Below are 24307 nucleotides of genomic sequence, written 5' to 3'. Positions count from 1 at the left end.
TTGTTGTGTACAATCATTGCAATAAAGTGATAAAAAAAGAACATATTTTTACTGTAAATGTTCAAGAAAGGGGAGCTGACAGTCTAGTGGTTAGGTCACACCCCATGTACAGAGGTCATAGACAGCCCGGGTTCAAGTCCGACCTGTGGCTTTTTTCCTGCATGTCATTCCCACACTCTCTCTCCTGTTACTCTCGCCCTCAGTTTTAATTTATACTATTAATATCATACCCAACATTATATATAACTTCACAATAATAATAGAACAAACAGTATGTCAGTGCGTGCAGACAAAAGGCTTAGATTTGTTATACTTATTTCTTATTTAACCCCTGCATGTTATGGGGCAGCCGGGTGATCTAACCCTAACCCAGAACAGTTAATCCGCCAAAACAGGATACACTCTTCTGGGAAGGCTTTCCACCAGATTTGGGAGTTTGGCTTGAGAGATTTGTTCCCATTCAGCCAAAAGAGCATTAGTGAGGTTCAACGGCACAGTTTGGTGTTAAGCCCCGGCTCACAGACTTTGTTAGTGCCAAAGCTGCTGGAAGGGATGCAAGTTGAGGTCAGGGATTTGTTGAAAACGTGTTACTGAAGTATACAACAATCACAAAACTTCAATATTACCCACGTTTTTTTTTATCTGTATTATTCATATAATACGTTTATTTATGCTCTGATCAGCGGGTAGGGGGCGCCGTTGCTCTGAGTCTCATGGAAAGCCACAGTCTCGCGTAATCACACGTGTTCTCGCGGTGTTTGCGCACCGACATTTCGTGCCGTAACAACCTGCAGCAGAGGGACGGGAAGAGAAGAAAAAAGAGCTTCGTTCATGAGTTAAAACTCAGAGCTTTTTGTTGAAATTTCTCGGTAAGAATACAGCAGTGGCAAACCGCTCAGTTATGCACTCACATCTTGAGCCAGGTGCCGCTTTAAGCTTGCATCTTGCTCGTTTCTCCGCTTCAACACACACACACACACACACACAAAGCGAGGCTGACGGCCAGCTAGGTGGCTAAAGAAGCGTTAGCTTGTAGCTACGCGTAGCTACGTTCATTATTTCTGCTGGGGTCTGGCTAGTTAAATAGGACTTTGATGAGCTCGTTTGAAATGCATACTGTCGGCAATTATATAAAATACAATTCACTGTTTGTAAACGCTCGGGCATGGTTTTTATTTTTCGTTTGTTATGTTGATATGCAGCTAGCCATCCTCCCCTTTGAGCTATCGCTAGCTAGCTAACCGTCTCAAACTTGTCGGTTGTCTTTTCATTTCACGCTGGCAAATTTTTATTTCTAACTTACTGTACGGACTGATGAGGATGTGTGTATTTGAGCTCTAAGTGTCAATGTTAGGCTCGGTTTTTGTCGTTTTAATTATTACAATGTGGTTTGCTGCCTACTGCGGACCGTCAAGCCCCGCCCCCTGCCCTGACGTCATACACCCACAACATCTTACACTGCTGTCATGAGCAGGTAGAAGATGAGTACAGATTTAGAGTTTACTGAGGCCTTATCCTTTTCAGGTATTGAGTCTGTAAAATAAATGGTTGTTTGTTTTTCAAACTGCTAAATGTAACTTTGTTAGGAGAAGTTGCGTTCAATTTGGATTTGGCTGCAATTTTGGTTTGAAAACAATACAGTGGATAATAATGAATAATGGGTTTTAACATGTTGAAAGTCAAACTTTAACAAGGGTGATATATTGACTACTGCAGTCATTACTGGAAAATGATAGCCAACACATCTTACTTTCGCTTGCAATCATTTCCTCACTATGACATTCCTTAGTGGCAATGGTTGTAAAATACATACATGATTAAAAAAAAAATATAGGTCTGGGTTGTGTTGTATGTTTGTTCCAACACTCAAATATCTATTAATGGCCCCAGATCATGCAAAGTTTCGTTCATTTAAACATACATTAACTCATCCATAGATTTCCTTGCGATATTAACACAGATTTGAAAAAAAGATAAAACCAACAAAAGCTTGTGAGGTTTTAAATTTCATATATTGGAGACATGTTAAATGTTAGCTTCTGGTGAATATTCTCAATATTGGCAACCTAATGTAAATTGGCAATGCGTGGACATGTGATTGTTTTGGTTTCAGTGAGGGGGGATGATATTTTAAAATGGGTGAAGAGATAAGGTCTTGATTATAGTAAAAGGTTTGGCAAACGCTGTGTGGTCCAGGTCTCATCATGCCAGATCCTCTCTGTGGAGGTTTGAGCTCTGAGTTGGTCATGTTGCCCTGAAAATGTGTTTGAGTTTATCATTGATTGGCCTTCAACTTTTCTTGTTCAACTCCCTTCTTGTCGCTGTGTTTTGAGGTTGATTTTAAACGTGGATATTTGCATTAAATATGCATCCTGCATTAAAGCGTTGAATCATGTCAGTGTTTATACTCTTTATCCTGAGATTGCCATGTTGGAATTTGCTTTCTGGTTTTCTACCTGTTTGCAGAATATTTTGTGTATCTTCTGCTTGATCTGGATTTCTTCTCTTTAATGTTTGTGTCCTGAAGCTTCTGCTGATCCTTTTAACCACACTCTGGTTAGCTGCTGTTTCCTCTTTAGCTCTGTTCATCCGTTTGCTGTTCATTATGTTTCACTCAGACTGTTATCAGGTTTACACCCAGAAGTAACAGGGCAAGCTGAAGTCCACAGAAAAGGTCAATCTTGAAGAACTGTATGATGAGCTGTCAATCAAATGTCAGTGTTAGTGGGAATTGTCATTGTTGAGACACTGAAATTGATAACGCTGTGCACTTTGTTGAATGTTGTGGTAGAAGCTGCACCCAGAAAGACTCTGGATTTCAAAACTGTTGGTATTGTAAGCATTTTCAACAAACTACTTTTATGAGTTGGAGAGTAATGACATATCAGACTTCAGTGAGATGTCTATTGTGGAGATATATAACAGTTTTAACTAGAGCCTGAATGATATAACTGCTGACCGATTCTATCAGGGTTGATATGGGCACGTTTTCCATTTTGGGCTGAAATGAAAAGTCATCTAAAGAACATAGTTGGCAGAAAAAAACTACTAGGATGACTTCGAAATTGTGTGATCATGTAACTTATTCTGTAGAGTACTCCGACTGCATAGTTTAAAATACTGTCAGCACTCTGCAGCACATATATACAGGATATCACAGTTTGGCGCGAAGAGTTCACATTGGAAATGGGTTACAATAAATAAGTATTCTTTAATTAAGTCATTTTTTAAGAAATACGCCTTCTGAGTACATTTGCAATGTCAAATGTATCCTAAATTCTTGCATAGTTCATGTAAACAAGGTCTGTTTTAATTCCTGCTATAAAAAAAAAACAATAATCATATTGCAAATTCTGTTGTTTTTTCTAAAATGAAGCAAACAAGATCCGCACACCAAGGAGCTCCCGTTAAAAGGGTTTATTGACAAGGAATGTTTCAAGCCAACATGCTGTTCCTCAGACTTGAGCTTCTACTTCTTCACTTCTTTTTCTGGGAAAATTGCCCCTCAAAAACTGGTATCTGTATCTGCCCAAACAATCAAATATCAACCAAGCTCTAGTTTTAACAGTCCTGGTTCATGGTTTGTTGGAGCACAGGAACTGGAAGATGTGTCTCAGTATTGAGAAACCTTTGGGAAGCAGAGGATTTTGGAAACAGGGACCATTGCTCTACTTATTGTTGCTCAGTTTGACATGTTTTTGTCAGTGAATGTTTCACTGCACTTCACTTCTGTTTGTTTTGTCTTCTGATCAGCTGCTGTTTTGGTGCTGTGCTGTCTATCAGTTGCTGATGTTGCTCTGGTTGATGGAATGCTAATGTTGTGCTGGATGACATTATGCAAATTTTGCTCTTGTTTACATGTACCTGAAATTGCTTTTTTAAAATGATGTTGTCCTCTTTGCTTTGGTTGAACCTTTACTGCTGTTGCTTCTGTAAAGATGATGCTAATGTGTTTTTGATAATGTATTGCAGATTTGCTGGTTGAAAGGTTGCTTTCTTGTTGGTGTAATACCGTTGTTGAAGTGCTGTCTGCTAATATGGTGCTGCTTGAGGATTAATAAGGCAGCAGGAGCAGACCTACTCACCTTTGTGTTGTTGCTGGCTGCCTGCTTGGCAGATAGGTCTTGGTATGTTCTTGGTCTTTGCAGGGTGTTGGTTGGTTGCTTGGTAGTTGTTTGGTAGTTACCGACTAGTTGTTTGAGTCTGGTCTGTATTTGTGCCAGCCTTGGTCAATAAAGTCTCTTGTGGGAATTGAGATTCTTAAATTTAGAACTTTCTTTAAATGTTGAAGAAACGTTTTAGTTGTTCGGCCAATTCACACATCACCTTATGCTTTATAAACACAAAATCTTTTGAATGTGCACAAGCGCCAGTCACTGACATGATAAAGTATAACTTGCCGACTGCTGAAAACACCAACCCTTGATGTTAACATTAAACTTTTATCAGTTTGTTTGACTATGACTTTGAATACCATCCATGAATTTCCATGTTTTCTGACCCTTTCACCAGGTTTGAGTATCCTGCAGAACTCTTCTGTCTGTTTAACAGGAAAACTATACACAGCTTAGTTGCATTGGTGAGTTGGAAGTTGCATGAGATTCATCAAGCTGTACTTAAATATTTTTGTACCGCATGGTAGACAACAGCAGTGGTAATTTTATAGAACCATGTTGCACACTATTCTTAGAAATATTTGAGGCTGATACACAGACTGATTCTAGTGAGATTTAAAGTTTTTAGTTATCTTTGGACAAATAAGATTGTGTATTAATTCACCATTTAATGTTCTGCTTCAAATGATGAAAAATTAGGATATTTATTTTTGAATTTCATATACTGTTTATTGTCAAGACTTATCTGAAAACCGCTTGACTTGAGGAATACTGAAGAATTGAATTTCCAACAAAATAAGTTGCATCAAAAAGTTTATTGTGTAGACTGGCATAAGGCTGAGCTGTTTGAGTGACATTCACAAGGGAAGGGATCAACAAAATTAGGTTTGTCAAAGGTCTGCATCAACTCTAAAACATTCTGAGCGAATAAGAAACAGTGTGAGTTCTCAATCAGATCATGTGGACTTCACTTGGAGGATTTGGGGTATTGTACCTGCCCATGTTGCATGCTTACTTAAATGGTATAGGATAACTAATGCGTTTAGCTAGCTAACACTATCTTGTTCAGATTCAGCAAAGAATAAGACACTTGAATCACATATTACCCTGCTTTGTGTGTTTATGGATGTGTGAATGTGTGGGCATACATATATATACAGAAGGTGACAAATTAAAGGAAAAACCTGATAATTGACCCTACAGTGAGGGCATCTGGTAGCTTTGTTATACTGATTTGCTTATATGGTTTGGGTCCATCTGTCACTTAGCAAGAAGGGTTACCACCAACCAATACAAAGTCTTTCTGGGTGATCAAATTAATACGTTGATGAAAAATATGTATCCTGATGTTAGTTGTTACCCCATTCATTGGAACAAGGGGTCACTGAATGGTTTGATGGAAAAAGAATACTTTTTGGAAATGCATTTGAAATGATCATAACCAAATGAGGTGTTGGTTTTTCCTCTTATTAGTCACCCGTCTCTATATAATAAGTTGATTAAAAGAAGTGCCATTCGTTTATGATTTGCTGTTTATTTTTTACAGTCGTTGAAAATTAACAGTGGAGCTGTGTTAGTGCTTAAGATTGCCTCTGTTGGTGCTAAACATAAAGTCTTGACTGTCAGCATGATCTTCTTATTTTCAAACACTTGAAGCAAGATTAAGAAATGTATTGAAACTGCAGATGGCTAGAGACTTTTGTTAGCTGTTAGACAATTGTCCTGCAAATTGTTTCACCCAAAAACCCTTCATAACACCACTGGTTTTCAAATGTCAGGACCCTAATTAGGCACACAAAGTTTTAACTGTGGTTTCTTGGTTATTCTTAAGAAACTGAATGCATACAGTCTTTGTTTAGTCTTTATTAACCTCTAAAGTCAAATGTGAGTGTCCTGAGAAAACATCTGGAAACCACTGGTCATCCTTTTCTGCTCTTCATCTGATGGAAGTGTTACTTTCTCCCCAGGTTGTAGGGCTGTTGTTTTGCAGTCAGTATGGCTGTAGTCATCAGGCTGCAGGGTCTGCCCATAGTGGCCGGCACCATGGACATCAGACACTTCTTCTCTGGCCTCACCATCCCTGACGGTGGAGTGCACATTGTAGGTGGTGAGCATGGCGAAGCCTTCATCGTCTTTGCCACTGATGAGGATGCTCGGCTGGGGATGATGCGTACAGGCGGGTCCATCAAGGGCTCCAAAGTGTCACTGTTGCTTAGCAGCAAGACTGAAATGCAGAACATGATTGAGCTCAGTCGTCGAAGATTTGAGGCTGGGGCAGGTGCTGTTGAAACAGCTGCACCTACAGCAGGAAATGTAAATCGTCAGGCAGCCACCCCCATACCCACAGTACAGTCAGGGGCTGGGGGTAGAAGTGGTAGTCATGGAAATCAGGGTTTCGGTAACACGTCTGCCTCAGTAACAGCAGCAAGCTCATCTCACGAGCCACCAAGCATCAAGACAATGGCCAGCGTAGTGCCTAGTTTCCCCAACAGCTACAGCTCGGCCCCTACAATCACCACAGCACTTGCATCGCTCAATGCAGGACCACCACCTATCCCTCCACTTCCAAGCATGCCTTCCATGCCCCCAATGCCCTCACTACCTACCATGCCTGTTCCTCCTCCAGTGTCGTCCCTCCCCCCTGTTCCGACTGTCTCCCAACTGTCCCAGGGACCACCAATGCCTCCTATGTCCCATCTCCAACACATGTCCTCCATGCCTCCCTTCAACCCTTCTCTACCTCCACCAGGTGGTCTAGGCTCCGGCCTCCCTCTTGGAACCCCAAACCCAATGCTATTTAATCCTCTCTCTCCCCTTGCCTCTCTTGGCCTCCAGGCCCACATGAAAGCTGCTGCTGCTGCGGCTGCAGCAGGTGGAGCAAGCAATCCTGATGAGTTGTTTGTCCTCCTGCAGAACCTCCCATTCTCCTGCTCAGATGTAGAGGTCAGAGCTTTTTTCCGGGGTCTTGGGGTTGATGGGGTTCGCCTGATGAGGGATGGACAGGGCCGGCCTACTGGAAGGGCTATGGTCAAGTTCTTCTCTCCCCAGGAAAGTTTTGAAGCCGTAAAGCGTGGAGGGGGCATGATGGGCCAAAGGTTTATTGAGATAACCCCAGGCTCTGAACGACAATGGGCAAGTCTAAATGACAGTGCAGGTCTTGTTATTCACAATAGCAGCAAATCTAACAATGACCAACTAGACCAGCAGCACCGTCGTGGTAATACTGGGTCAGGGACAGGCAACCGGGATCAGCGAGGAAGGTCTCGATCTCCACATCGGCAGGAGTTCTGTGTCTACCTGAAAGGCCTTCCCTACGAAGCAGACAAGAAACAGATAAAAGAGTTCTTTGGCAATTTAGCAATAATAGAGGACAGTGTCTACATCGCTTATGGGCCAAATGGACGTGCCACAGGAGAGGGCTTCCTTGAGTTCAAAACCGAACAAGACTACAAGACTGCTCTTGGTGCTCACATGCAATATATGGGCACTCGCTTCATCCAGGTCCATCCAATAGGCCGGAAGGGAATGCTTGAAAAGATTGACATGATTCGCAAACGTGAAGCAGCACAGGGTGATGGCAAGAATCAGGATGGCTCAAAATCTCCCAGGAATTGCGCCCACATTACCAACATACCTTACAACGTATCCAAGAAGGATGTCCGAGCATTCTTGGAGGGTGTGGGGCTCTATGAGGACACACTAAAGGTTCTGACAGATAGCCATGGGAATGGGCTAGGGCAGGCTATCTTCCAGCTACGGACCGAGGAAGATGCACGCAAAGCTGAAAGACTACACCGCCAAAAACTCAATGGGCGTGATGCCTTTGTCCACCTTGTGACCTTTGAGCAAATGAAGGAAATTGAGAGGAATCCTCCTCCCCAGAATAAGAGAGGCCAACGCAACCAGAACCAGAACCAGAACCATCTGAACCAAAATCAGAACCAGCATCAGCAGGCCCAGCCTAGTCCCCAGCAACCCCATATCAACCCATTTGCTGGGATTGGGGACGAGTTTAACTTTCTCAGAAACACCATGGGGAATCTCAACAGTGCCCCCTTTGTGACTCCATTCTCAGCCCCAGGGAACGGATTGGCAGGCCCACCTCCTCTTCCACCTCTGGCTGCAGGGTTAGGGGATGTGAATCTGGGAGTGGCTCCACCACTTGTTGCTGGTCTTCCTGGAGCGCCAATATTGGAGCCGCCGGGCTTTCGACCTGGAGCACCAGGGGGTTCCCCATTCGGCCAAGATGGCCTGAGAGGATTAGTGCCCTTTGAAAATGCAAACAGAAAAGGAGGTGGTGGAGGACAGAACCGGGGAGGAGGGGCTAACAACAACCAAGGGCGTCCAGGGGGTGGGGCTGCTGCAGGTCAGCAAGTTTTTGCACCAGGAGCTGATGGTCTCCGTAACCAGCCTAACCCTGGAGGATCTAACAATCCAAACGGTCAACGAGGTGCATCTGGCCCAACAATTGTTAAGCTACAGAACATGCCATTCACTGTAACAGTAGACGAGATAATGGACTTCTTCTACGGTTACCAGGTCCTGCCAGGCTCAGTCTGCTTGCAGTTTAGTGAGAAAGGCCTGCCAACTGGTGAGGCCATGGTGGCCTTTCAAAACCACGAGGAGGCTTCTGCTGCAGTCATGGACCTCAATGACCGACCTATTGGTGCACGCAAAGTCAAGATAAGCCTTGGTTAAGATCCCTGACCCAAAAATAACTTAACTGTACATAAAAGATACCTTGATCAACTATCCAGGGGCAACAAAGCCAACCAAACCTTGATCTGGACTTAAACTCAGCCGCAAGCAGATACATTTAGATCTTGTGCTCACCAGTGACTGACTGTCATTACCGAACGAACCTCCCCCTGTATAGTATTGGCAGGTAAGACTCACCCCCTACAGTCTGTACAATAGAAAGACTTTGATCCAGGCATTGCGCTTTTCTTCAGATCCTCCACTGACTCTGGTTGCACAAAATGATGATCATGATAATGGCTAAATTTCAGTTTCTTTCTTATTCTTTTCAATAAGCTTTCTTTCTAGACATACCCAGAGCAGACACACTGAACATCTATCTTGTTGCTGTGGTAAAATGATGCTCCTGAAAGACCTTGTTGCTGTATGTGCTTTATATACTGCGCTGCCGTGGTTCATGGTAGTATCTTAATGTGCTCTGTTGCTTTGGGTAAATACTGAAAAAAGCCCCAGAATGTTGCCATGGTAAAATGTTTATGCTCTGTTGCTTTGTTGAGATTTGTTGCAATGTTTAAATCTTTAAACGCTCTTTGGCTATGGTGAAGTCTGTTGCTATGTTTGTACATTTTTCAACCACAAATGAAATGTTGTTTCTCTGTTCCTGCGCTAAAGTCTTCAGATACCTTCTTGCTATGGTAAATGATGATATTATGATTAAAAGCTGTGTTCATGGTCAAATGTTTGTGCTCTGTGACTACGGTGAAAATGCCCTATTTCTATGATAAAAATGATGATGACATCAAATTTCTCTTACTAAAGGATTACACACCATTGCTCTAGTAAACTGCCAATGCCATTGTATGTTGCAGAAACGCTTTGTTGCTCTTTGGAGGATGTGAGACGGACAGATTGCTGACTCGTATTTTATTTTGAAAATAATATTTGGCTGTTGAATCTTTTTTCTGTCACATTTTTTGATGTTGCTGTGTTCTAACAATGCTGCCCCCCCCCCTCTCTCTCTCTCTTGCTCTCTCTCTTGCTCTCTCTCGCTCTCTCTCTCCTCCAAGATCATGCTAAATAGGTGTTTTGACTGTAGAAGGCTGAGATAAAGTCTATAGTGTTTTTAGTTTTGTAGATTTCTGTTGTATCTTTGATTATGTTTTGGCTATTTCCACTCTGAAGCTTCATTTTTTGTTTCTACTGTCAGTGTGAACAAACTTGTATGATCGTATTACCATACATTATGTGGGGTCTCCTCTGCTTTGGCTAATAAAAGGACATTCCTGATGCTCACCTGCGATCAGCTTTTTCTGACTGTCTGCTTTTCCCTCTTTGATGGTGGTAATTCATCTGTTTGATGGATTTTCTTTGTTATGTTGATATTTCTTATTTACATGTTAACGTTAGTCTAAACTACAGATTTTAGCACTGAAATAACCACTCAGCTGTTAGCTGTGTCTATTCTTAAACTTCTGTTTTTTCCTATAAACACGATGGCTGTTATCAGAGGTGGGCACACATAATAAAAAAATTAACTACCTTAATTGTAATTCAGTTAAGAAAAAAAAAAAAAAACGTTAACTCTGATATCAGGTAATCTGTTAATTCTTTAGTTAGGCCTCGGTATGTTCAAGAACCTCAATTCAAATCCATTTGGATTCGACATAGATCAATATGCTTTGATATCATTCCAATAACATGCATAGATGATTAATACCCAAATAATTCATTACAGTACCTTCTGATATTTGTTAATACTGTTTCAAGTGGGGCCTCTGCAAATTGAATCAGTATGGCAGCACCCACAGTTCCCCCAAAGGAGTTTGGCTTCATTACAGCGGAGATTATCAATTTCAGGATTTTCTGAATCGATATTGAATTGGACAAGAATATATTGCAATACATTGATAAATCGATATTTCTACTCAGCCCTATCCGTTAATAAGTTCAAATGAACGTTAACATTAAATGGAACTATACTATACTGTATTCTCTGTACTAATTCATGTACTCTGACCTTTCCATTGACCGATTAGGACCTTTCATTCACTGCTCTTCTATAGCCAATGAGAGCCTGATTTGAATTGGGACTCTCTCTGTCCTTCATGGCGGGCATTACACATGATACAGTTACATCAGTTAGAAAAAAGGATAACGGGGTCGGCTGTCTCGTCTCTTTGGACAGTCCGGGGCAAATGAAGTCAGTTGACTTGAGTTGGTGAAAATGAATTGGCCTAATGAAAATGATGTTGACAGAAACCAAATTTACTGGAAGTTAAATGTTTCAATAATCATTTTTCAAATTAACGTCCATGTTAATTCAAGCAGAGAGATGATGATTAACAGGTTAATTGACGTGTGCTCAGGTCTGGCCAATGTCTGTCCTTTAATATCACAACATCTTTTTTGTTTGCCATAACTACTTAAAACATTTCAAACCAAACTTTTACTGTAGATTCCTGATTCTTTCAGTCTATGATCCCTGCTATATTCTTCCATTACAGCCTCAGCTGAGCAGCTTTTACTGGTACAAAATGCTGCCACCTCCACATTGATGCCAACAGCTAGGCTAGTGCAAAGATGGCTACATGGCAAAAGGCTGATAGGCCAACAGGGAGTCAACATATACTCATTTGATTCATTCAGCAATATTCACTGTTGGAGCCCAGGAATATTCAGTATCCAACACATAGTCCATGCTGGAGCTGAGAGCTGAAGAATGATCTAATGCAAAATAACTCCAAGTAGAAATAGAAGTAGTTAGGCCTAACAGTAACAAAGAGAAACATGAATGCATTCAGATTTATAGAACAGCTTAAGGCCCCGTGTCCACCTAGCGCATTTTTCTGAGCGCCACTGTCTTTTGTTCAGTTGTTCTTGATGAAGAGAGAGCAGTCCTAGCGGCTGGAGTTTGCCTGGAGAAAAAAAACGCAGCACCCAGCGCCTTTTTTCAGAGTGCTCTGCCTTTTTTGGGTGGCCGCTCAACTTTTCAGAAAGGCGCTGTTGACGTCACCGGCACTTTTTTCCAAATGTATAATATTGTTTGTAGTTTTGCCGCCTACATATCGTGTCTTGTACCCATTTCCTATTTGCTCCGTGTTTGGAAATAAGAAATCTCAAATAAAAAAAACAGTAACAAGTAACGGAGCAGTGTCTGTCATATAGTGGCCGTTGTCAACAGACAGTTATCATAGGAGTGGGGACGTGTAGCGCTTTTCTTAGTGCACAAACACTACCGAGCGCACAGCCAGCGTTTTCTTCAGGGAAAAACGTTAGGTGGACACAGGGCCTTATCGATTATCTTGAGGAAAAGATTCATCGATCAGGTTTACATAAACATACACCTTTGTCTTAAAAATAGCCATCACAAAACGTATAATACTTTTCCTTAAATCTCCTTATTTGGCACATCATCTTGTAAAGGTTGCTCTTTGCTGATGACAGAAGCGGTCTCTCTCATGAAGTTTGTCATAATGCACATGACTGGGAGAGAGCATCAGTGGAAGTAGTTGTGTGTGTGTGTGTGTGAGGATTGGATACATTGTCCTAAATAAAGTGAAGTGAAACACTGGAGATGAGCGACTGTTGGTAAATATTTTTGTGTGTGGTTGTTGTGGTGTGTGCAGAACATTAGCTGGAAACAAGAACATCCCTGATGACAAACTTGGCTTCAAAGGATGTGAGTCGGAACAGAGTCTGTGTGTGTGTGTGTGTGTGTCTGATCAATAGTCAAAGAGAAGGCAAGATTTGCAGGTGAGTGACTGAAAAATGATTCACTAAAATCACAAGACATGAGTCAATTTATAGACAGAATAAATTAGACATTAAATTTAATCTTGGTATTAACTTAAGCGACCAAAAATCACAAATTGTATTTGATGAGTGAGGAAAAGAGAGGTGTGTTTACATGAAGCAGATAATTAATGCCTGATGCATTCTAGTTGATACATGGTAGTTGGTGTAAAATGACCTGCAGATGCTTACATTGAGATGTTGTATTGTGGCCAGTATATTCCCTTAAAGATTATGACGTGTAGCTTTTTCAATACTGACTCATGAATTAGTTAGCTCCCTTCATACAGCTGTAATTCTGGGATCAGGTATCAGCAAATCAGCCAGTCTGCACTGAACCAAAACTATTATATAATATCCTCCAAAAAAACAATCCTGTTTTACCAAAAGACTGTAAATAAAAACTTTAGAAATTAGATTGGTACCTACAGAAGCCCTCTGAGGACACTCATCCATACATTTTATTTTACTCAGTAAATATTTTTTTGATAAATACATTTTGCTTGTTTTTTCGAGATCAGGTCTTTTTAATCTTGTGATATCGGGGTAACAGGGCTGGCTTTCCCCTGATAACGAGACAATCTCAAGATCTCTAGACATTAACTCGTTAGTACAGGCAAAGCAGGACCGTTATCCCAAGATAACGAGAAGTTGAGGTCTTCAGAAAACAATCAGAACCCACGGAGTACAATAAATCACAGGGTAAAATAAAATGTATGTATGTTTGTCCACTCAGGGCTTCCGTAGGTATTTGAAGTGCAGTAACATTATTTATTTAAACAAAAGAAGAAACCAGAAATGGGAAGAAATCTTTAACATTCAATTCACTCATAGGCTATATCTCAATTCACTCACAGGTTATATCTCAGAGGCCAAACTTTGTTTGTCTTTTCAATTGTTCTGACACTGTCCTATATGGTTTATTCTACCTGAGTTAGTTTAAGCTCTAAACTTTGCTATTGTAAAGGCTCTTCATGAAATTCAGTCCAACAGATTTGGGATTTGCACAGAGTTTAAAGTGAGTGAATTGGTAAAGATGATGGAGACTGTGCAGGGTTGATCATCGAAGGAACAAAAGATGGATCATCCGAGAACGAGGGCGATGTGATGTTGTCAGATGTGGCTGAGGCAGAAGCTGTGTTTGTGTGCGAATGTGTGATTTGATGTTTCACATTGTTTACATGCTGGTTATGTGTGTTTTCCTTTCCCAGGACTATGATTTTTTTCTATGTTGTGATCTCTCCTGTTCCTTTTTCTTATTTGTGATGTGATGCTCTGCTGTTTTTTTCACTGACTCCACTGAGAGTCTGCTGCAAAGGATGTGAAAAAGATACAAAGGTGTTTGTTCTCTTGAGGTTGGTTTGTGTTCATGATGTTATCTTTGCTCTACAGTTCTACTTTAAACTTATGAAACTCCTGTTTCCTTTCTGATCTTCTCTGTTCTCCTCACCAGCCTCAACACACACCTTGAGTACTTTTTGCTTCAGCAACATAACTTCCGGATTGACTGTATGGCCTTCAACATAAAAGCACAGAAATTTGAAACCGTATGACGTCTCTATCGGTGGAGAAGTAAAGTTTTAAAGTAGCATATGGATTAAATTCATGGTGGTGGAAATTGGATAACTTTAAAACGGAATGAATTAAAGACTGCATATAATAGGCTGATAATAAACCATCAAGAACAATACGATACATTGATCTTGTAGTACATTAACAGGGTGTATAAACACTGCTGCTGCTCTGTACTTTAAAATGACACTACCTCGCAATGCTGCTTAGATTACATTAGATGACTGGGGGGGGGGAACGAGTCTACTTGTTTTGAAGAACAATTGTGGTATATTTATTTGCATATGCTTTTATTCTGAAGGGGCGGATCAGAAGTCTTGATTGTGTTGATGCTGTTTAAAGGTGGAATGTTGAAACAGTCGACCCCGTACAGAGGGGCGTGACTGACAATCCTCTTGTCCAATCAGAACGCGAGTGTGTAGCTGCCTGTCCAATCAGAGGCCAGTGTGAGTCACTGCCGCTCCCTGTTAGCGAGGACAGATAAACGGAGACGAACGGGCGTTTTCTCTCTTAAATCACGGTTAAAAGACAAAACAAAGTCCTGCTGCGGTAAGTCCGATTAAAGAGCTCATCAGAGTCTTTAGGTATCGATTACTGAACTGTTAGATGTGTTTATTCCTGCTGAAAAGCCTTAGTTTGATTGTCTGCAGTGTGTTAATAGTTTCCATCCGCATTGGTTTTCTTCCTGTGGTTTGAATAAGATAAAATAAAACGTGCTGAGGGGATTTCAAAAGTATACTTTGCCATAAAGTCCGTGTTCATGAAACAAAGACAGAACAAGAGTACGCTAACTGTGCTGGTTTAACTGGGGAAAAAACTGGTTTTACTGGGTTTCTGCTTTTACGAGCTTTGTGAAAGTACTTTCACTGTCGTGCTGGTGTTGCCTTCAGGTGCAGCTCGCTCAGCTCATTCATTTAGAGAGATAACAAAACGTCTACAGGTATATCAAGTCATCTGACAGCTTCAGGATTACCTGTGCTATCCCAGGTTAATTTTTGTGACGAAAGTTGTTTTGGTTTGGATTAAGGAGTGTGAAAAACTGTGATCGTGTTCAGGTAAAATCACTAGAAATGAAATACCAATAGGCCTAATGAACGGTACTTTTAAGAGGAGTCCTTAAAGTAAACACGCTTAATCACTCACTGGTTGTTATTACAAATATAACTAATAACAGACAAACTAAAAGTTACATCTGTGTTCACTGGTGGAGAACAGTTTTACTGGAACAACAAAATCCTTGCTATACATCACTTACCATAACATTTATTTAGTTTTCCATACAGATGAAACAGTAACAGACCACGTTGCTTAATCAGTCCTCCCCATTTCATTATCATTCTAGTTGGTATATTTTCAGTCTTCGTGGAGTATAGTGATGTCTAAATCCCCTCAGATTCAAACCAATTGACAATATTCAGTGTTATGCTGCTTGTTTGAACTTTGATCACAGTGTTGGTCCGTCTGTGGGCTCGACTCCCACTCTGTATGAATAAAAAGACTGAAGAGGGAAGAATAAACCGAGAATGTTTTCTTATTCTCGGCATATCGCAAAATGTTTTAACATTGCAGTGATATCGTATCGGGACTCAAGTATCATGATGGTATTGTTGGGCCTCTGGTGATTCCCACCCTTAATGTTTATCCTCTGTCAGACGGGCCACTCTAGAAAAACATTTGGGGTAAAAATTAAGAGTATGGCAACTTCTTTAGGCCTCATTACATCGCTGTGATCAGTTTACAGCTATTACGAGAACTGTAGCTTTACATCTATTTTATTCAGTGCTGTTGTTTTGTTTGTCTCTATCCTCTTTCTTTCTTTCTGCGTCTCCTTCATTTTCCACTTTCCAAGCCCCACACACCGTTTCTAAAGATGGCTGTTCATGATGCGCTCGAGGTTTCTGCCTGTTCAAGACGTTTTCTTTTTGTCACTGTGTCACTTTGCTAAATGCTGCTTAGTGCTGGGCTCATGATGGATTCATGTTTGTACTTATAACAAATAGCACAGTCGTGACCTGCTCTTTATCTACGGTGTTTTGTGATAAGGTGTTGTGAATTTGAGCTATACAAATAAAAGTTGAATTGAATGTCCATAAAATGAGAGTTAAAGCGCACCAACATCAAACACTAAGCCCGGTCCAGGTTGTGTCTGCTGACAAGGAAGTTCATTCAGTGTCAGTTTGAGGACTGTCGGCCTCCTTTGCATGTGCAACAGATAAAAACACTTATCGAGCATTATCATAACTTAGTGTTATAGAGCGCTTCAGACACATCGTTATGAAAGCACTGTTAATGCTAAAGATGGAGATAATTAGATCACTGTTTCTGCAGAACTCCTGTTAATCCTGACGGTCACAGAAAAGGATATTATACCACACTACACACGGCCGGTGATTTTATTTTTTTTTTATCTTTGAAGAGGCGGTAAAATAACTTTGCCTGAAATAGTTTGTATTAAAGACACTCTGCTGGGACTGCTGTAAGGGGGATTTTGGCAAACTAATCTTTGTAACAGGAGTAGCTAAGAGCAGAGGGGTGAAGCATCCTGTTATTGATTTTCCTGACCTCGTCCTGGTGGCCCATAGGAATTTGTATTGCTTTTGGTGTATTGGTTTGTTGTTTTATGACCCTTCTTCGATGTGTTATTACTGTGGAGTGGTTTTCTGTATTTAGGGGCGGTATGAGCTGACTGTAATCGCTCTCCGTGCTGCATGTAGAGTTTGTACTTCTTCAGAGAACTACTGTAGCAATTCTGCGGTGAAGGTCTGTACTCTTTTGCTGTCCATCTGCTGAAAAATGTTGCACCCAACATCCTCGCATCGCTTCGCCTCGTGTGACGCGTCCACTAATTGTTTTCGCTCGTTCTCCATCCTGTGGTGCAGCTTTTTGTCTGATGTCTACAAATATCTCATGCTTCTAATAACTCAGCAGTTTTAGGAGGTGGTTGTAGATGGTGGTTAATGTTTATTTTGATTCTTGTTGTGCCGAGACGACTACACGTTCTTCTAACCGATCAGACTCGATGTTCGAATCACCAGGATGTGGTTACAGCATACAGAAAGTGAAAACCTATACTCGGCCTATAACTGTCAGTATGCAGTATGATAAGAGAACGCTTTATTTTGGGGTCCACTGTCCCCTCACTATGTCAAGCACAGTGAATAATAGAGTGAGAGAGAATGTTGAGAGGAAAACAAAGGGAATTGGATGAGTTTACCTGTATTCTGCTACTTTCTCACTCAATGAAAATGGTCGTTTTCAGTTACAGTTGTCAGAGGGTTTGATCCTTAACTTTGCATCTTCTGAGTCCTGATCTGAAGATCTTTCTCTCTCCCCCCCCTTCAGATGGCTGACTGTGTCTCTAAGGTGGAGCTGTGTGTCTCCTGTACTGACCTGCTGGACAAAGATGTCGGCTCAAAGTCGGATCCTCTGTGCGTGCTGCTGCAGAAGACAGGAGGAGACAGCTGGACAGAGGTAACATTTCAGTCACACTACAGTGTACCTACGTCTTTGTATGATGAAGTGTTAATGTCATTTAAAGTAATTGCCCTCCTCTTTGTGTCTCTCTGTCAGCTGGGTCGTACCGAACGTTTGATGAACTCGTCCAGTCCGTCCTTCAGTCAGCGTCTAAGGATCGATTATCACTTTGAGACCGTTCAGAATCTGAAGCTGGGGGTCTACGACATTGACAACTCCAGCACTGACCTCGGTGATGATGACTACCTGGGAGGGGTGGAGCTAACTCTGGGACAGGTACACACCGACTAAGACCAGACTTTCCTATCTGCATTTAAAAGAGAGCATAAAGCTTTCTCAAATTAAAGAAAAATACACAAGACAAAATTTGATTTAGACCAGATGAATCAAAACAGTGGAGCAACATATACAAACCTCCACTCTTGAGTCTTTCCGTGGAAGTTTGTAGGGGTCCTAAACAGATTTGATCCTTCTGTTGGTGCTGAAACCAAAAATATTTACATTGTCATTTTATCTGCAGAATAATATTTAGTCCATACAGAGTTGAACATTTTATTCCCTCAGGGACTAAAGAGCCGCAAACAGGTTCTCCATATAAAAGACTCAATATCAAAAACCTGAAGATGTTTTTTTTTTTATTATTATTATTATTTTTTTTACAAAGATTTATGACCAAGACGAACAGAAATCCTCAAACCGAAGAAGCTCAAATAAGAAATATTTTTCTCTCCCTCTCTAATAATAATCACTTTTTTTCTATAGCACTTTTTAAAACAAAGGGTTTACTACATGTAGATGCGAACATAACAACAAACAACAACAAAACACCAAGACAACAAAGCAACCCTGCAAAACTTTATTCTGCTGTGCTTCTGGTATGTGATGTTCAGTGCAGTGTTAGCTCCCTCTAGTGTTCAAAGTGGGCAGGAACACTTATTTGCTGGGCTGATTGTGAGTTAGTGTGCAGTAAGTTGGGTGTTGATAAAGGATTTTGTTTGAGTCAAAGTAACAGAAGTTGGAATGTTAAACTTAACGGTGTTAAAAATCAATAAATAATTAACATGAAAAATACATATGAAGTCATCCTGTTTAATCACACCAGTGTCTGAATTTGAAAGACTACCTTTTTTACATCACTTTATTCACAATGTTTTACTACTACTTACATCACTGATGCATGATTGGAGTCAGTTGTCATGGATACTGCTGAACACAAAGCTTCTCTGATTGTATTTCAGATCGTTTCCAGTAAAACTATAACCAGACCTCTGCAGCTGAAGAAAGGCAAACCTGCAGGAAAAGGAGCCATCACTGTAAGTACACTGTGTGTGTGTGCGTGTGTTTAGAGATACTAAAATGTATCTCTATGTATAGTTATATTGTTTTACATTGAGTATCCTCTTCTGTGATGACAGAACAATATTTACATGATAGTGATAATTGAGTAAAGTGTGTGTGTGTGTGTGTGTAGATCTCAGCAGAGGAGATAAAGGACAACAGAGCCGTTGAGTTGGAGTTTGAGGCTAAAAAGCTCGACAAGAAGGTAAATCTGCTCCTCGCCCTCCTCCTTCTTATATTATAAATGTGAACTTAGTAAACTCTCCGGTTGTGACGAGGTCAAGTTTAAACGTATGAACAGCTTCTGCTGAACAGTCATTTTGTCAACATAGACAGACACAAGGTAAGTCAGAGACATCAGGATTAAATACAATCCACATAAATGCAGTAGCTCAATAATGAGAGTAAACCAAAGAACACAATCTTCATTTGAGTTTTTTTGTTTTTTTGTGATAGAACTGAAGTTGTTTAAAGAACTCAGCCTACATGAGGAACGAGACTGTAAACCAGTAACCTTTTTCCTTCTCAGGATACATTTGGAAAGTCTGATCCCTTCCTGGAGATATTTAGAAAAGGAGACGACGGAAAGTGGCAGCTGGTCCACCGAACAGAGGTACACACACACACACACACACACACACACACACTGTGTGGTCACCAAGTACCAGTATCGGTTTATATTTAAATTAAATTAATAATTTGTGTTTTGTTGCTTCAGTCTACAGAGAGCATTGCGATATAATTCACCTGCATTTAATATATTTCAGCTCCTGTTGACGTTGGTTCTGTTCTGTTATTTGACGGAGTGTCTCCACCTGCTGGTGTTCTTAGTCACTACGCCTCACATTAGTGAACTCCCTTATTATCTGCTGCAGAAGGAATGAAACCAAAAATCTGTAGGAAAGTCTCACATATGGCACAATGAACAGTCGCTTCACTTGTAAGAATAACTTCTCAATTTACAATAAGACCAAACATGTAAGTTATTTTTTAGGGTTATTTTTGTCTTTATGGGAGAGGACAGCTGAAGAGGGACAGGAAATGTTTGGAGGAGATAATTGGGGGTTGACATGCAGCAAAGGGCCGAGGTCGGAGTCAGAAAAACCTGGGGTGCTGTGCATTCTGGGATTTGGTGGCTTTCATCCACATGAGCCAAAAAGACACTTTCTGCCTTTTCTCGGCCAAGAAGGCACCAACTTCAAAAATTGATTTCACATTTCTACTACATATATGACCCGATGTCAATACATATTCATGTTTCGACAGGTGAAGCATCCCTTTAATACCCTAAGTTATCAATCTATAACCTATTTCCATTTGACCTGTCATCAATAAAAGTTCATGTGCACATGAACGGAGGCTTACAACTGGTACATACTGATGCTAAATGGTCCTCATTACAAAGGTCAATCTCTTGAGCATCACTCTTCCCAGGATAAATTTAACTTTGATGAAGACAATGTTGTTTTCATAGTGCTCGTGTGTGTGTGTGTGTGTGTGTGTGTGTGTGTGTGTGTGTGTGTGTGTGTGTGTGTGTGTGTGTGTGTGTGTGTGTGTGTGTGTGTGTGTGTGTGTGTGTGTGTGTGTGTGTGTGTGTGTGTGTGTGTGTGTGTGTGTGTGTGTGTGTGTGTGTGTGTGTGTGTGTGTGTGTGTGTGTGTGTGTGTGTGTTCAGGTGGTGAACAACAATCTGAATCCTACCTGGAAGAAGTTCACTGTTCCTCTGCAGACGTTCTGCTGCAGCGACCTCGAACGACCCCTGAAGGTACTTCCAAAGTTACATCACCTCTGTTCAAAACTACCAATAAAACTGTCACATGGCGTGTAATAGGACTCCTTCGTCTTCTGCAGGTGGACTGTTCGGACCATGACAGCGATGGATCTCACGACCTGATTGGTTCCTTCACCACTAAAGTCTCTGAGCTGCAGAAAGCTGCACACGGGTCACCGGTGAGCTCATAGCTGATATTCAAACATTGGAAACCTTGAGATTAGTTTGTCAGGAGTTGATTAGACGTCTGTGTTTTGTTGTTCTGCAGGTGGAGTTCGACTGTGTCCACCCCGAGAAACAGAAGAAGAAGAAGAGCTACAAGAACTCTGGAGTCGTCTCTGTGAAGAGCTGCAAGGTGAGAGCACGAATTACCCAGAGTTCCCTGCAGGGAGTGACTCATGTGATACGATCACCATACTGCTGGAGCCAAATATCAATATTCAGATTTTAAAAAACGCCCTCTTAACAGATTAAAGAATTTGACCTCCTGTGTCACCACCCAGCAGTGGCTCGTACGACGTGAATGTATTTTAATGCATTGATTATTTGTGAGTTCAAATGTGTGTGTTTGTGTGTGTGTCTTTGCAGCTGTTGACCCAGTACACCTTCCTGGACTACGTGATGGGCGGCTGCCAGATCAACTTCACTGTACGTCAACATTTCTTTTTAACCACCTTAGTTTACAAGTTTACAAGACTGAAAAAAAATAATAAAAAAGCAGACTTTTCTGTTACACTGTTAAGATGTTTGTTCTGAAGACCCACAAAGTGAAACATACTCAGATCATTATTCATGAATCTTTATCTGTTTAAAATAAATAAACTGTAAATTAAATGAACGTGTGAAGTATTAAGTAAGGAGTTCATGGATGAATGTTGTGTGAACACTGCAGGTTGGGATCGACTTCACCGGCTCTAATGGAGATCCTCGCTCGCCAAACTCTCTCCACTACATGAGTCAAGACGGGGGGAACCAGTACCTGTCCGCTCTGTGGTCTGTGGGTCATGTGGTCCAGGACTACGACACGTTAGTAGACACTCCCACTCAACCTTCAAAGACTTCCAAATAGGCGCCAGACACTTCACCCCAAAACTCCACCCCCCCTAACTTTACACCCTACATTTAACAAACCTTAAACCTCGACATGCTAAACCTTCAAACGGAGTGAAGTGGTGTATTCTTATGTGACAGTGACATATTTTTTTGTTTATGTTTGTTTCCTGTTTCAGGGATAAACTCTTCCCAGCTTTCGGTTTTGGAGCCAAACTTCCTCCGGACTTCAAGGTCAGCTCTCGAACCAACCAATCAAATCACAGCATTCAATAGGCTTCTGAAGTAATGTTTTAGTCCTTGCCCTAAATTTGGAGAATAAAGAAGGTTTTATTGTGATTAGTTTGAAATAAATAAATTTCCTTTTAGAAAATCAGATCAAGTTTAAATGACCCCAGCTCTCTAAGCAGCCAATCACAGTGAAGCCTGAAGATGATCAGGTGTACTGATCTTTTCTGTTGTTGGTCTTACAGGCTGCAAACCATGAGTTCGCCCTCAACTTCAACCCAACCAACCCCTACTGCCAAGGTACACACACACACACACACACACACACACACACACACTGCCCAACCGTTATTAAATACTTGAATTTATTTTGAACTTGTTGCCGTCTCTCAGGTATTCAGGGGATCGTTGAAGCCTACAGGATGGTTTTGCCTCAGCTGAGACTCTCTGGACCCACAAACTTCTCTCCCATCATCAGCCACGTTGCTTCCATCGCTGCTGCTGCTGCTCAGACCAATGCCGCCTCTGTGAGAACACGCGCGCACACACACACACACAAAACACACAATAACAAATTCAAAAAAGGAGCCAAAAACACACTCACACTTCACCTCTGTCTGTGTTTCTCTCTGCAGCAATACTGCGTCCTCCTCATCCTCACTGACGGGGAAATCACCGACTTGGACCAGACCAGGGACGCCATCGTCAGGGCGTCGCGGCTGCCGCTGTCAATCATCATCGTGGGGGTGGGGCCAGCAGACTTTAAGGCCATGGAGCTTTTGGACGGAGACGACGGCGTGCTGAGGTCGACGGTGGGGGAGGCCGTCGCCAGAGACATCGTCCAGTTCGTCCCGTTCAGGCAGTTCAAAGATGTAAGAGTGCAAAGTCAGATCTGTGTTTATCCACAGTTCTGGTGGGAAGTGAGAAAAGCAAAAAAGTTCAGGACATCGTACTGAAAACATGAAAAGTTTTAGGGCACTGGATCTGCACGAACATAGTTCTAACTCTCTCTCTCTCTCGCTCTCTCGCTCTCTCGCTCTCTCGCTCTCTCGCTCTCTCTCTCTCTCTCTCCAGGCTCCCCAACAAGCTCTGGCTCAGTCTGTACTCGCTGAGGTTCCCAACCAGGTGGTCTCTTATTTCAAAATGAGAGGCCTGGAACCACCCAAACCACAAGCTGCCCCCAAATCCTAAATCCACCCCCCTTCATGGAGCCTTACAACCCAAACCAAGCACTCCCCAGACCAAGATGCTGAAGGCCCACCTCATTCCAGGATCAGACCACGCCCCCTACTCTGTGGCCACACCCACAAAGACGACCACTGCTTTGAGACCAATCTCTGATGACTCTCAGCCAATCACAACTCTGCACGGAGCTGTCAGCCAATCAGGATGCCATGAGGAACATCTCCACTTCTTCTTTTTTTTATATATTTGTTATAATCTCGCTGATTTATTCTTCAATGAAAGGAATGATTATGATGTAGTTTAGATGTTTCTGCTGCTTACACTCTTAACTATGCAAATGAAATGCGTTTACTAATGTGCCACCGTCACAGAGCCACACACACGCCACCTGCTGGTTACTGAAGAGGCATGCACACAGGTGGAGCTGAGGCGGGTTGAATGAATATTCCTGACAATAAAAAAACACAAACACAGCAACAGTAACAGGATTTAGCTGAAGTGATGCAAACAGCCTCAACTTGCCCAGCTGTCAATCAAGTCAGCCCCTCCCCTTATCATTCCTAATTATGCTAAACTCTTACCTGTGATCCATGTGTTACCATGGTGACACTCTGCACTCCATACCAGATGTGTGTGTGTGGCTCTGTTCAGCTTTGTTCAGGTATGAATACTTTGCACTTTGCTTTTGCTCTAAATGCTGGAGAACTGTATTATATGAATGATGGCGTTTACTCTTGATCCTAGCTTTAACACTTTAGCCTTATTAGAAACTTCGCCTTACTCTTCGCTCTCTGCTGCTTCAGCCTGAATGTTCTCGGACCGCTTTGTCACGACTCAGTGGTTTGTTAAGGCCGCCATTTTGGCTCATAGGAAGAACTGAATTCTACCACAGAAGATTAAAGAACGTATAAGTCACAACTTGAATGTCTTGCAGCTGCGTAAAGGTTCAGCTTTGTTACAGGCTGCAGAGTTACTGAGTGAGCAATCTATCCGGAGAAAAATAAAAGTTAACTTGACTTAAATTAGCAATAAATGAAAATATTAAAATGTACAAGAAAAATAACAAATAAAGAATCATGCAGTGTG

General features: G+C 41.5%; 1 protein-coding gene across 4 annotated transcripts; it reads left to right on the top strand.

Annotated features, from left to right (window-relative positions):
• Window positions 1-726: 726 nt before the first annotated feature.
• LOC109981763 (copine-1) lies at window positions 727-24307 on the top strand. Of its 4 annotated transcripts, none has more exons than XM_020630713.3 (16): window positions 727-869; window positions 17520-17648; window positions 17748-17927; window positions 18890-18964; window positions 19123-19194; window positions 19519-19602; window positions 20663-20752; window positions 20839-20937; window positions 21027-21113; window positions 21347-21406; window positions 21651-21784; window positions 21988-22042; window positions 22282-22336; window positions 22430-22563; window positions 22672-22908; window positions 23111-24307. In XM_020630713.3, the coding sequence occupies exons 2-16, from the start codon at window positions 17520-17522 to the stop codon at window positions 23225-23227; spliced, it is 1608 nt and encodes a 535-aa protein (XP_020486369.1). In that variant the 5' UTR covers window positions 727-869; the 3' UTR covers window positions 23228-24307. The 4 variants fall into 4 exon arrangements, with proteins under 4 accessions (XP_020486369.1, XP_020486365.2, XP_020486366.2 ...); XM_020630712.3 differs by lacking the exon at window positions 727-869 and adding an exon at window positions 14609-14726; XM_020630709.3 differs by lacking the exons at window positions 17520-17648; window positions 17748-17927; window positions 18890-18964; ... (10 more) ...; window positions 22672-22908; window positions 23111-24307 and adding exons at window positions 4513-4579; window positions 6083-10106.

Source organism: Labrus bergylta, chromosome 5 (genome assembly GCF_963930695.1).
Source record: "Labrus bergylta chromosome 5, fLabBer1.1, whole genome shotgun sequence".
Taxonomy (NCBI): domain Eukaryota; kingdom Metazoa; phylum Chordata; class Actinopteri; order Labriformes; family Labridae; genus Labrus; species Labrus bergylta.
The sequence above is the reverse complement of the archived record's forward strand: the minus strand, read 5'-3'. Positions and strand labels throughout refer to the sequence as shown.